Raw genomic sequence first — 12975 nt, forward strand, 5'->3', positions numbered from 1 at the left:
TAAAAGAACAGGAACTTACAAATACTACACAAGGCTATCGAGGTAAATACAAAAGAAAAGGCATTTTTGATACTCTCAAAGAGATACCAATTGTCCCTATAAGTCTGAGGTTCTTAAATGGTGTAAAGTGTCATTTAATTCATTCTGGGCCTTGCTATCCCGACACCTTAGTCCTAGACCTCCTGCTTCTCCTCTCCTGTCCTGTCCTGATCTAAAAATCACCAGGGTCTATGACTTCCAGCAGGACAGTGGAAGGCAATCTCTGAGACGTATTGATTTCTCAATAGTCTCACACACACACACACACACACACACACACACACACACACACACACAGGAAAAACAAGATTGTGTATGATTCTGGGTATGCCCAACTATCAGGGGGTTCTCCTAACTATCCAATTTCAGATGTAATGGTGTTTCCCCTTTACCTATCCTAAACTACATGACTCAGGTGATCTTTAAGTCTTTTAACCAGTGGTCAGGTGAAGTGTACAAGGGCAAGGGTTTAGATCTACCACTGGATCATCAGTACCCAGTATAATACTCTACTTGGAACCTCACAGGTACTCATCATATGTTGAATGATTGAATAAATGAAATGGGTTTTTTCAATGCAATGTTTTTTTAATGGCCTATATATGATATATTGAAAATTTATTAAATTTACATGAAATTTCCATAAAATATGCATTCCTATTAGAGGCAACTACAGTTTTAGCATAATTTAAACTTTGACATTACAATATTTGTTATGACATAAACACAATGTTCCTGAAAATTCTGTTGGTTTTTAAATAATTTCATGTATAACATGAAGTTGTGAATTAAGAATACATAATGTTTCTTGAGGGTTTTTCTTTTTAATTTATGTTTCTGCTTAACTTAAAAGTTATCGAGGTGAAAGAGATTATTGGAACATTAATGGAAATGCTACACTTCACATTATTTAAATAACATTTTATAAATTATAAATAAGTAATATAGGTTAGAATACATTCTACATGGATGATTAAAATGCTGGAACAAGTTTAAGTAGAACATAAGGAAAAGAATTTAAACTCCCCATATGTCACTTACTAATAACATTAAATTGCCAGAAATATCAGATATTTGTCTAAGAGGCACAAATGAAATAATAAGATATTTAGTATGTTATAAAAAACCTATTTGTAGATTATATAAATTCCTTCATTTTCATTCTTGTCTTTTTTTGTCATTTTATGATTTTCAAAAGCAAAACAATGGAATATAAATGTAATTCAAATTAGTAAGATTTGCTTTTATTAACATCTCTAAATCCTAGATTGGGAAAAAGTTAAAACAACAGATATAAATTAAATTTTTTAAATCCACATAATTACTTTTCCAAATTAGTATGTATAATAGACTATAAAGACAATTAAACATAGACAATATACTCCCATGTAAATTAAAAATACGCCTTATATCTGGAATATTCCATTCCACTTTAGTTAAAACATTACAAATAAGGCATAACAAAGTCTAAAAATGACTTAGAGGTCACAAAAAAATGATAAAACAAAAAAGAACTTCTAAAATGTACGAATATGAACTATGAGGATCAAATTGATTATAAAAACACAAAATATAATCTGATGTTAAAGAGAGGTAAATATAAAGACATAAATCAATGTCACTTGTAGAAATAAATAGCCTTACAAAATAGCTGTATATACTTAAATACGTTAAATTATATAAGCAGTAATATTTTCCTTATTAAGTATAGAGAGTTTGATGAGATTAACTGTCATATTTATATAGAAGTATAATTAAGATCGTGAATTATAAACTTCTGAGATAATTAAGATTCAAGATGATGTCAAACAAGTATATTAAGTACATAAATATATTATAAATTAAAATGCTAGTACAGAGAAAGTGGCAGAGCAGACACACGCTAACAAAAATAAGCATTTAATTGGCGTATTTCTGATATTCTTACCTTTAAAATCTGAAAAACTGATTGTTTAAACAGTAGGTATAGAAATGTGTAAATCAACGCATTTAATCAGAGAAATGTTGATGCCCCAAAGATTGACTGTGTAGGTATATATATTCTATGTATATACATGTATATATACCATACATACATACACACACACACAAGCGGTCAAAATGTAAATATATCTTTGTATCTTATATATTATTTTTCTTCTATATCAGTGTATTTTTAAAATACACAACTTGATAAAACTACAGTTTCTATGTGTAGTTTTCAAATTATAAAAACCTATACCCCAAAGGTAGTTTTATACCTATAATGCAAAGCCACTGTTCTTTATGATTCAAAGAGGGAAAAAATTTTAATGAGTATAAAACAGTCCTACTGTGGAGTTTTTTTTTTTTTTGGACATTCAGCATACTAGGATTTAATCATCTGTCATCACAGTGAACAGTTTAAGCAGTGACCCCATGAATTAATATACTGTGTATCCACATCTTGGATTCCCACTGGTGCTATTTTTTTACTATGCTATCAACTAGAAATAAGAAGTATATGGTAAGAAGCTGGGCTCAAAAATATTATCCTAGTAAATTATCAAAATAACAAATATGTTTGGCTAAAAAGGTTTTTCCATTTCTTCCCTAACTTCAAAGGGATTTCATAGGTAATTAATAATTTTGCTTATATAATGACTCTTCCACCAATAGGAAAGTACCTTGTAAAGTTTTGTTTGAAGGTTCCTCAACTAACAAGGAGTTTACAGTTTGCTTAAATTACCCTAAATGATTCAGAAGAAGCCTGTAGCTGCCATTTTTATCTTTTGCCAGAGGTTAAAATCTGAATCAGCAGCAGGATAATAGTTTTTGAAGATTTCCAGGCAAGTACTTATGTAGAGCACAAATGCAACCAAAAAAACTGTTTCTAATCCAGTTGCTCTTATTGATATATTAAAATTCATAATTTGATACCCTTGCAGAATAGTATGGGAGAGCTTACCCTTTCCTGTATGACCCCAAATCAAAGTGAAACTAGACCATTATTGTGTAAAAACAACAAAAGTTTTTAGTTTTATTAAGTAATCTGAATCCCTAATTAGGCATTAACTCCTTTTCTTGTGTTCTTGTCTTTTTTATTTTGAATGTTAAGTTAGAAAAATACTTTAAACTGTACATTTAAAAATACTTTAAACTTTAATATATACAATGATGCCATTAACAAGTTTACTTAATTGTTCATTTTAGGTTTTTAGCTCAATTAATATTCAGTAAGTGTAGACACTGATAATTCATTAAAAAAAGCAAGGGTTCCATTTTTCCTGAAACTGCTAACTTTATACAAAATTGAAAATTCTAATGAAATGTAATCTTAAATGAAATAAGAAAAAGGTATCTCTCAGAAGCTAATTAAACAATTTAATTTTAAAAGTTTATGAGGTAATGTCACAAATTACATCCCATTTATTCTTCCCTAACCTTTACTTTTTAGAAACTACAGAAGGAGGGAAGGGGGAGGGGAAGACAATAAAAAGTGGCTTAAATCCAGTGCAGCAGAAAAATTCCTTATAGCCTCACTTTTCTTTTTTAAGAATACAAAACAAAGACACTATTCACTGCTCCCGTAGTGGGGATGCTTACTATGCATATCTTTATCACAACTAAGCCAGAGCCCAATAGATAGGAGGCGCCATAATTTTCACAACAAAATAAAATAAAGCTTACCTTTGTATGTGGTTCCTGTCTCTTATCAGGCAAAAACTGGAAATCTGGGGAATCATCTCCATAACTTTCTTGGTTGGCTCAGAAATATTGCTTTTAAAATCTGATTGGGTCTCTTTTTGCTGCAATAGCTCCTGTTTGGCATATTCTTTGAGCCTTTTGTAAAGAGTGCGTAGGCCCTGCGCTGTTCGAGGAGGGCGGTCTACTCCACTTGCATTATAGTTAACTGCTATGATATCCCAACATCTATTCTTTTCCACTATTACTGAATGTTTGTTAGTGTGTTCTTCCAGAATTTTAACATATGGCTTCACAAGCTTTAACAAATCAAGCTTTTCAGATAAGGTAAAATTGGAAGATCTAGCTTTTCCTACCATTGTTCTTTTCAAATTAAGTAGGCAGTTTCTGAAACCACCATGCAGCCTTCAGCTCTGCTCAGCTCTTTTCACAAACAGAAAAAGATCAGGCTTAACTAGGCTAGCCTCATTTAGGCCCACGCCTACAGGGGAGGGTTTATTAAAATTCCTCCAGCTTAAGCTGACGCAGGTTCAGGAAATCTGCTTAAGCCAAGCCTGACCTACATAAAGCTTCTCACTGAAGAAGACAGGAAGGCACAAGCAAAACACACTTGTGTATAAAGAGAACAGCTCGAGGTAGGATTTAATACACAAAGGTCTAGAGATAAGCATGGAACACAGCTAAAAATTAGCTAATTTAGGGAGAATATCGAATTCCGACACGTTTGCCTAGCTGATAGACTGAAAATGCACTGCAGTATCACTTTAATAAAAACAAAAGAGGAACTGTTTTGTACTATTTGTTTACAAATCCAGTAGACAGAAAAATGAAAAACTAAAGATATGAGTGGTGAATGTAGTGATTCCTAACAGAGCCCCTAATCACTGTTTCTGAGCTGCTGTTCTCTCTTACAAAATCTGCATAATGCTGGACCTGCTGTCAATCAGGAATTGCATATCCTCTAGCTAGTTAGGTTACACCCAGCTCAGACTCCACGGTAAAGCTAAGCTTCTCCTTCATTTTACAGTCTACAGTAAACACCGTGTTTTTTTTTTTTTTCAGTTACTTAAGAAGAAATTTTTGTTGAACACTAAATCTAAAAAGCAGATAAAAATTGTGTTTTTAAAGCAACGCATTATGCTAGCCTGCTTTAGCATGTGTAAAAAACACCATTCACAGTAAGAACAGCATAATAACACCTTAAGACTGCACACAACAAAATCGCATTTGCTATTATTATAGAGTACGATCTTTATTTAGCCATTTTCACACAATTTGGACTATGAAAGGAAACAGCTAGTCTAGTCATTTGCAAGGCCACCAATTTGTGTGTTTAGGATATATTTTCTAATCTCTGTCTGAAACATGATAAATAACAATGTAAACAAATAAGCCTATTTTCTCCTGATATACATGTTTCTCCAGATAGGAAAATGAACTAGAACATACTTGAACACAGTTCCATTCAATCAATTACTGAACACCTGTAAAAATGTTCCCAAGCACTGAGAAAGGCCCAAAGAAAACAAAGGTAAATCTAGATACAGCCCCTATCCAGAGAACTATAGCTCTACAGAAATGCCATCAATTTTCAATTACTTTGTTTTTCATTCTTTCAATAGAAGAGAATTAAATTAAATTTGTTAAGTTCTCACTTTGAACCAGACAATGTGCTAGAATGTGTTATTTGTCAGGAAATGTGTTATTTGTCAGGAAAAAAGTGAAAGATTGCTGGGTACACTATAGGATGCTAGGTGTTTTCTGGCATACTCTACTGGGTAATCTGATTTTTAGTAGTCCTAGCCTTTCACCGTCTTTGAGCAGTTTTATTGCTGAGTAAAATTGTAGAAAATAGTAATGCAAATGATTCTTGCCCCTAGAGATGCAAACTGAAAATTGACCTGCTCCAACAACCTGACCACAGTTACTCAAAGGAAAGCAAGAACACAGGATATATACTGTCTTTAAACAATATTATTATTTTTGGAAGAAATACAGGCATTGTGTTAAGAAATGATGTGCTAATGGAAATGTGAAAAAACGTTCAATCTCACTATCAAGGAAATGTATACCAAAAATGATTTTCATCCATAAGACATCCATAAGGATGTGAAAAAACGTTCAATCTCACCATAAAGGAAATGTATACCAAAAACGATTTTCATCCATAAGACATCCATGAGGAAATGTGAAAAAACGTTCAATCTCACTATCAAGGAAATGTATACGAAAAATTATTTTCATCCATAAGACTGGCAAAATTCTTAAAGAATGAAAATGTCAGGAGTGGATGAGGGTGCAGGGCAGAGTACTCTTCTGTACCGTTCATGAGAGTGTAAAATGGCATTTGTGATGGCAATCTCAGAGTACGTATTAATAGTTTACATGTGTAAAAACTTCTAAAATTGCAGTAATTTTACTTCTCAGAATCTACCTTGAAAAATACTCAAACACACAAGGAGCAGCAGAGCCTTCTTAGGTGCCTAGTATTGGAAGCAATCTAAGAGCACATCAGTTGGGGACAAGTTAAAGTCACTAAAGTATATCCATACTATGGTCTACTCTGGGCAGCACTAAAATGCAAAAGGTAGATTTCTGTGTATTGACACAGAACAAGCTCCAAAATTTATGGTAAGTGAAAAAAGCAAGTAAAACAAAAATACATACAATATAATCCAATTATGCTTACCCGAAACACCCAAAGCTAAATATTTCTGTAGGTACAGAAAATATATGTGTAGGTATAGAATGCAGGTCCATACATAGGTATGAAAATGTACTCCAGGAAGGTCTGGAACTCTTTCTGCCTAATTACAGGAGCCATGAGTTGCAGGTAGCTATGGAGCATTTTTTTTTTTCTTTTTTTGGCCCCACTGGACCACCAGGGAAGTCCAGCTATTAAGCATTTTAAATGTGGTTAATGGGACTGAACTTTTTACTTTATTGAATTTTAATTAAACAAAATTTTTTACCTGAGGCAGCATATTTTTCCATTAAACACAACTTTATTGGTAGGATTACATTTTACTTAACCCTTTTGTCACAAATGATACTATTGTTTCTAGTATTACGGACAAGAACTCCCTCCTGGACCAAACGTTAGTCAGGCTCCTCTGAGCCTTCTTCTCAACTAGGACTTTAGCAAGGATCCTGCTAAACCAGTTTATAGAGAATCCCCCTACCCTTGATACCTAACCAAATTCTTCATACTCCCACCCTTAATACCTAACCAAGTTCCTCTCAGTAATTTTCCACCCACTGACCCCCTTACCCTGCCTATTGGCTGTAAATCCCTGTTGTAGTAGCAGTTGAGTTCAGTCTCTCTCCCCTGTTGCAACAGTCTTTTTTTAAAAAAAAAAAAATTATTTATTTATTTATTTTGGCTGCATTGGGTCTTTGCTGATGCACATGGGCTTTTTTTAGTTGCAGTGAGCAGGGGCTACTCTTCGCTGTGGTGCGTGGGCTTCTCAATGCGGTGGCTTCTCTTGTTGCGGAGCACGGGCTCTAGGCACGCAGGCTTCAGTATTTGTGGCATGCAGGCTCAGTAGCTGTAGCTCGCAGGCTCTAGAGCACAGGCTCAGGAGTTGTGGGGCACAAGCTTAGTTGCTCCACAACATGTGGGATCTTCCTGGAGCAGCGATCGAACCCATGTACCCTGCACTGGCAGGCGGATTCTTTTTATTTATTTAATTTATTTATTTTGGGCTGCACTGGGTCTTCGTTGCGGTGCATGGGCATCTCATTGCAGCGGTTTCTCTTGTTGCAGAGCGCAGGCTCTAGGCGCATGGGCTTCAGTAGTAGTTGCAGCACATGGGCTCAGTAGTTGCAGCACACGGGCCCTAGAGCACACGCGCTTCAGTAGTTGTGGCTCACGGGCTCTAGAGTGTAGGCTCAGTAGTTGTGGCACATGGGCTTAGTTGCTCCACGGCATGTGGGATCTTCCCAGACCAGGGCTCAAACCCGTGTCCCCTGCATTGGCAGGCGGATTCTCAACCACTGTGCCACCAGGGAAGTCCACAGTAGTCTTGAGTAAAGTCTTCTTGCCTGTTTAACTTGTCCGGTAGAATTTTTCTTGACATTACACATAATCACATCAGCAGTGTAGTCAATTGTAAATTGATTCTGGTTTTTTTTTGAAAGAATTAATTAATTAATTATTTAATTCATTATTCAAATATTTTGTCTAATAAGTACATAATACATACAAGAAGAATGTTTATTGTTAACTTCTGAAATCTATTTTACAAAGCACTTGAATAAGCTTTAGTTATCTGGAAAATTTACTTTTGTGGAAACCTCATTTCATGAAAATGCTAGGTACATTGTGTTAGTGTATATAAATTCTGCTTGAATGAATTTTTTCTATGCACTGATATAACATTTAATGGATTTGTTTGAATATTTTATGCAGACAGCATAAATTATAGTGATACCCTGTATAAACTGTAATTGATTATTAATCTGAATTACTTATTCTGTCTTAATTATAATTAAATTATTTTTCTAGCTAAAAAAATAATGGGCAAACTTTTTAATATAAAAAAGTATACTACTGATGCAGAATCAATGCAGATGCAGAAGCTAGTACTCTTACTGGAATAATAAAGAAAAAAATGAGAGACCGAACTAAAGCATATTACATATTTCATACTGAATACCAAATGCAATTTGCTAAAGCAGAACAACAGGAATAAGCTGTTTAATGCATTTTAAAAGGTTAAAGAAAATAAACTAGACAACGTTAAGAGACACTGTCAACAGACATATAGTAAATCTGACAAGCAGTTTCCTCTCAACAAACAAGAACTGATGAAGTTTAGGCACCTCAAATCAGAATTAAATATCCAGAAATATTTTTAAATAATATGTAACAACGTCTGACCTTGTAACTTTGGCCAGCTATAAAATGGTTTGGTTTCTTGCACACACAAAAAAAGAAAACCATTTTTAGTAAAGAGATGGTAAAAAAACATATATACGATTTCAGTTATGGAAATTTTGTCAGAAAATTATGGGGAAAAGATTTTAAACACGAAAGATCTTCAATTAAGCAGCCAATAACTGCCTGTAGAATACAAGACCTAACATATCAAACATCAATTGATTCAATATTTTTTAAATTGCAAGTACTTCTCTTTAGATTTAAATGAGTTATACAATAAAAGTTATACAATAAAAGAGATATTGCCCTATTAACACATGGGTCACATTTTATCTCAAAGGACTTCAAAATTTACAAAGAAATGTTATCAATTCATGACCAAATAGATAAATGAACTCATAACACAGATATTTTTTAATCTATATCTGTCAAAGAATTTTAGCTAGACATGGAAAAATAATAGTTCTACTGCAATAGATGATGCTCTGTTAGGTTAAGTTTAAAAATCTGGATTTATTGAAATTTTAAAACAAGAAATTAATATTTCATTTATTACTCTGTTCCACACACATTATGAAAATATTGTGCTCAACTTTCTAGAGCATACTCTGAAAAGTGTCAAGAATAGGGGCTTCCTTGGTGGCGCAGTGGTTGAGAATCTGCCTGCCGATGCAGGGGACACAGGTTCGAGCCCTGGTCTAGGAAGATCCCGCATGCCACGGGGCAACTAGGCCCGTGAGTCACAACTACTGAGCCTGCACATGCTCCGCAACAAGAAAGGCCGCAACAGTGAGAGGCCCGCACACGGCAATGAAGAGTGGCCCCCGCTTGCTGCAACTAGAGAAAGCCCTCGCACAGAAACGAAGACCCAACACAGACAAAAAAATTAATTAATTAAAAAAAAAATGTCAAGAATATAGTTGTTAAAACCATTTGGAATACATATGCAAATACCAGTTTATGGAACTGGTTAAAAAAGAAAAAAATAGGGCTTCCCTGGTGGCGCAGTGGTTGGGAGTCCGCCTGCCGGTGCAGGGGACGCGGGTTCGTGCCCCGGTCCAGGAGGATCCCGCGTGCTGTGGAGCGGCTGGGCCCGTGAGCCGTGGCCGCTGGGCCTGCACCCCGCAACGGGAGAGGCCGCGGTGGTGAGGGGCCCGCGTACCGCAAAAAAAAAAAAAAAAGGACACTAATGATTTTTTTTGTTCTTTGCCAGTGCTCATTGGTTGAGTCACGGAGAGTTTTTTTTTTGTGTGTGGTACGCAGGGCTCTCCCTCCTGTGGCCTCTCCCGTTGCGGAGCACAGGAGCTCACGGGCCCAGCCGCTCCGCGGCATGCAGGATCCCCCCAGACCGGGGCACGAACCCGTGTCCCCTGCATCGGCAGGCGGACTCTCAACCACTGCGCCACCAGGGAAGCCCAGTCACAGAGAGTTTTATAAATTATTGTACTGTCTATAAAATTTATAATTATTATTGTTTATAATTATTGTACTGTTAACTCCAACTCAAGATTTTGTTTAAAACAAAAAGAATACTTGCTAAACATTCAATAATCAAAGACAAAAAAATGGCAATGTGATTTACGTTTTCTCATCAATATCACACTGTATATGAGTGAGCTAAATTTGAAAATCCAAGGAAAAGAAAGGCATATTTGTGACCTGGTTAGATAGGTAGAAGAATATATGTTTAATGTAAAAATTTCCATAAACGTACAACTCAGTAACTAACCATATATATCCCTCTAACATGAATCGACAGAAAATTTTAATTATAATTAAGTTTTATGTAAATTGCATGAAAAAACTACAAGAAGAATTTGAAAAACACTGTTGATACTGACAAATTTAGAGCTGCTTTTAAATTTATACATTGCTCTTTTGAATTCAATGTTAATAATACTGAGTTGACACAAGAATTAGTAAATTTGCTTAACTTGGACTTTTTTTTTTTTTTTTGAAACTGACATGCTTTTGTTTCCAAGTCATATCAATTCTTCTAAAAAAGATGAACTAGTTTTGTTGATGTAGATACAAATATAAACAGAAACTTTTTTAAAACTCAATTCAGCTAATGGACAACTTTTATGTATGTTTAGAACTTATTTATTTCATAAATATTATGAAATCTAAATACTAATCAAGAATTCAAAATAAAAATACAGCATCCAAATTGAGATATGCCGTAAATGTATAATATACATCAGCTTTCAAAGACTTAATATGAATAATAATAATTAATAACTTTTAATCACATGTTGAGATGATATACATATTGAGTTAATTAAAATTAATTTCACCTGTTTCTTTTTACTTTTGTAACATGGTTGCTAGAAAATTTTTTAATATTTATATATGATTTATATTATATTTCTATTGGACAGCTTTGGTATAGAAGGATAGGCACCAAACTAATGACAGCAGCTATTACTGGAAGGAGACTAAGATTGACAGGGACAGTAAAGAACCTTTAACTTAACTGTATTATTATGAAATTTATAAAAATACATTCATATTACTTAGATAATCAAAATTAAATTATAAATAATTCTTACAAACTAAGAAGATGCAACAGAAAAACAAATATAGAATACAAACAGAATTTAAAGAATAAAATATAAACATCCAATATATAAAGAGCTCAACAAGTAATCAGGGAGATGAAAAGTAAAAGACCATATTTGTTTTTACCCATTCAACGGGCAAAAGTTAAAAAGTTTAATAGCATGGGGACTTCCCTGGTGGCACAGCGGTTAAGACTCTGCCTGCTAATGCAGGGGACACAGGTTCGTGCCCTGGTCCGGGAGGATCCCACATGCCATGGAGACTAAGAAGATGCAACAGAAAAACAAATATAGAATACAAACAGAATTTAAAGAATAAAATATAAACATCCAATATATAAAGAGCTCAACAAGTAATCAGGGAGATGAAAAGTAAAAGACCATATTTGTTTTTACCCATTCAACGGGCAAAAGTTAAAAAGTTTAATAGCATGTGTTAAGGAATCTGGGGAAATAAATTCTCTCATACAGTAATGATGGCAGAGCCATTTCAGAAGGCAATTAGCAAACCATATTAAAATATAATGTAAACACATTATGATCTGACAAGTGAGAAATATTTGCATAAGTTCATAAGACCACATGTACAAGGATGTTCACCGCAGGATTGTTTTTAATAAAAATCCTAAATAAATCATGTTATATTCATACCATGGATACCCTGCGGCAATTAAAAGAATAGGTACATCTATATGTTCTAAAATGAAAACAAGTCTCCAAAGCATACTAGTGAGAACTGCAAAGTAACTCTCAGCACAGAACAACTCCATCCAAACCCCTGCACTAAGAGACTTGACCAACCCTAGGATGGCCTCTAGCAGCCTAAGGGCCCCAACCTAGCCTCCTTGTGAGCTCCATTCTGGAAAAGCTCAGAGCTATCAAAAGAATTTACTGTTTGTTCTAGCTAACACCTGACCCTAGGCCCCTGACCTCCCTTTGGTAGGGCATTTACTAAATCTCCCACAACTCAGGAGTGTCTTTCTCAAGGACCTGAAAGTCATTCCTTTGAAATGTAATTATCAGGAAGAACAGAGCCAAGGCCTCCCAGTCTTAGTGAGAAGGTAGAATCCTAACTTTGATAACTGCTAGCTAGCAGACAGAGCTGCCCTAATCTCATTTACACAGACCTACCTTTTGTAATTTTTCACTTCCCTGACTCTACTTGAGTTCCCTCTTTGACTCCCTCATCCTCCCTTCAAAAGCTGCACAAATCAGAATGGAGCTCAGGTCTTTACCCCACTGTCAGGAGTTACTGAATAAAATCTGCTTCCACTGCATTAACTAATGTCTGGCTTTGTTTATCTTTGACATTAGTGAATGAAAAAATCAAGTTGTAGGTAGAGTATCATTTATTTGAAACACACCACCCACATCAATAATACCAATTTCTGCGGGCTTTCCCTGGTGGCACAGTGGTTGAGAGTCCGCCTGCCGATGCAGGGGACACGGGTTCGTGTCCCGGTCCGGGAAGATCCCACAGGCCGCGGAGCGGCTGGGCCCGTGAGCCATGGCCGCTGAGCCTGCGCGTCCAGAGCCTGTGCTCCGCAACGGGAGAGGCCACAACAGTGAGAGGTCCGCGTATCGCAAAAAAAATAATAATAATAATAATACCAATTTCTACAGGTAAAATATATAAGAGCCTAGCTTTACCTGTAGTATTTTAGATAATTTTATGGGGAAAAACGTATTTAGGTACATTAATCTTTTTTTTTTTTTCTTTTTCTTTTTGCGGTACGCGGGCCTCTCGCTGCTGTGGCCTCTCCCGTTGCGGAGTACAGGCTCCGGACGCACAGTCTCAGCGGCCATGGCTCACGGGCCCAGCCGCTCCGC

The 12975-nt window shown here is 35.4% G+C and overlaps 2 protein-coding genes across 2 annotated transcripts in view; both read right to left on the bottom strand.

Annotated features, from left to right (window-relative positions):
* Nucleotides 1-4061, bottom strand: part of FSBP (fibrinogen silencer binding protein) — a 4957-nt gene extending 896 nt beyond the window's left edge. The window contains exon 1 of the mRNA XM_024765418.1: nt 3688-4061. Within this exon, the coding sequence (XP_024621186.1) occupies nt 3688-4061 (374 nt within the window). The remainder of the gene's footprint in view (nt 1-3687) is intronic.
* RAD54B (RAD54 homolog B) overlaps nt 1-12975 on the bottom strand; it is a 97102-nt gene that overhangs the window by 53313 nt on the left and 30814 nt on the right. The window lies entirely within an intron of this gene.

This window comes from Neophocaena asiaeorientalis, unplaced genomic scaffold (assembly GCF_003031525.2).
Source record: "Neophocaena asiaeorientalis asiaeorientalis breed wild unplaced genomic scaffold, Neophocaena_asiaeorientalis_V1.1 scaffold353, whole genome shotgun sequence".
NCBI classification, from domain to species: domain Eukaryota; kingdom Metazoa; phylum Chordata; class Mammalia; order Artiodactyla; family Phocoenidae; genus Neophocaena; species Neophocaena asiaeorientalis.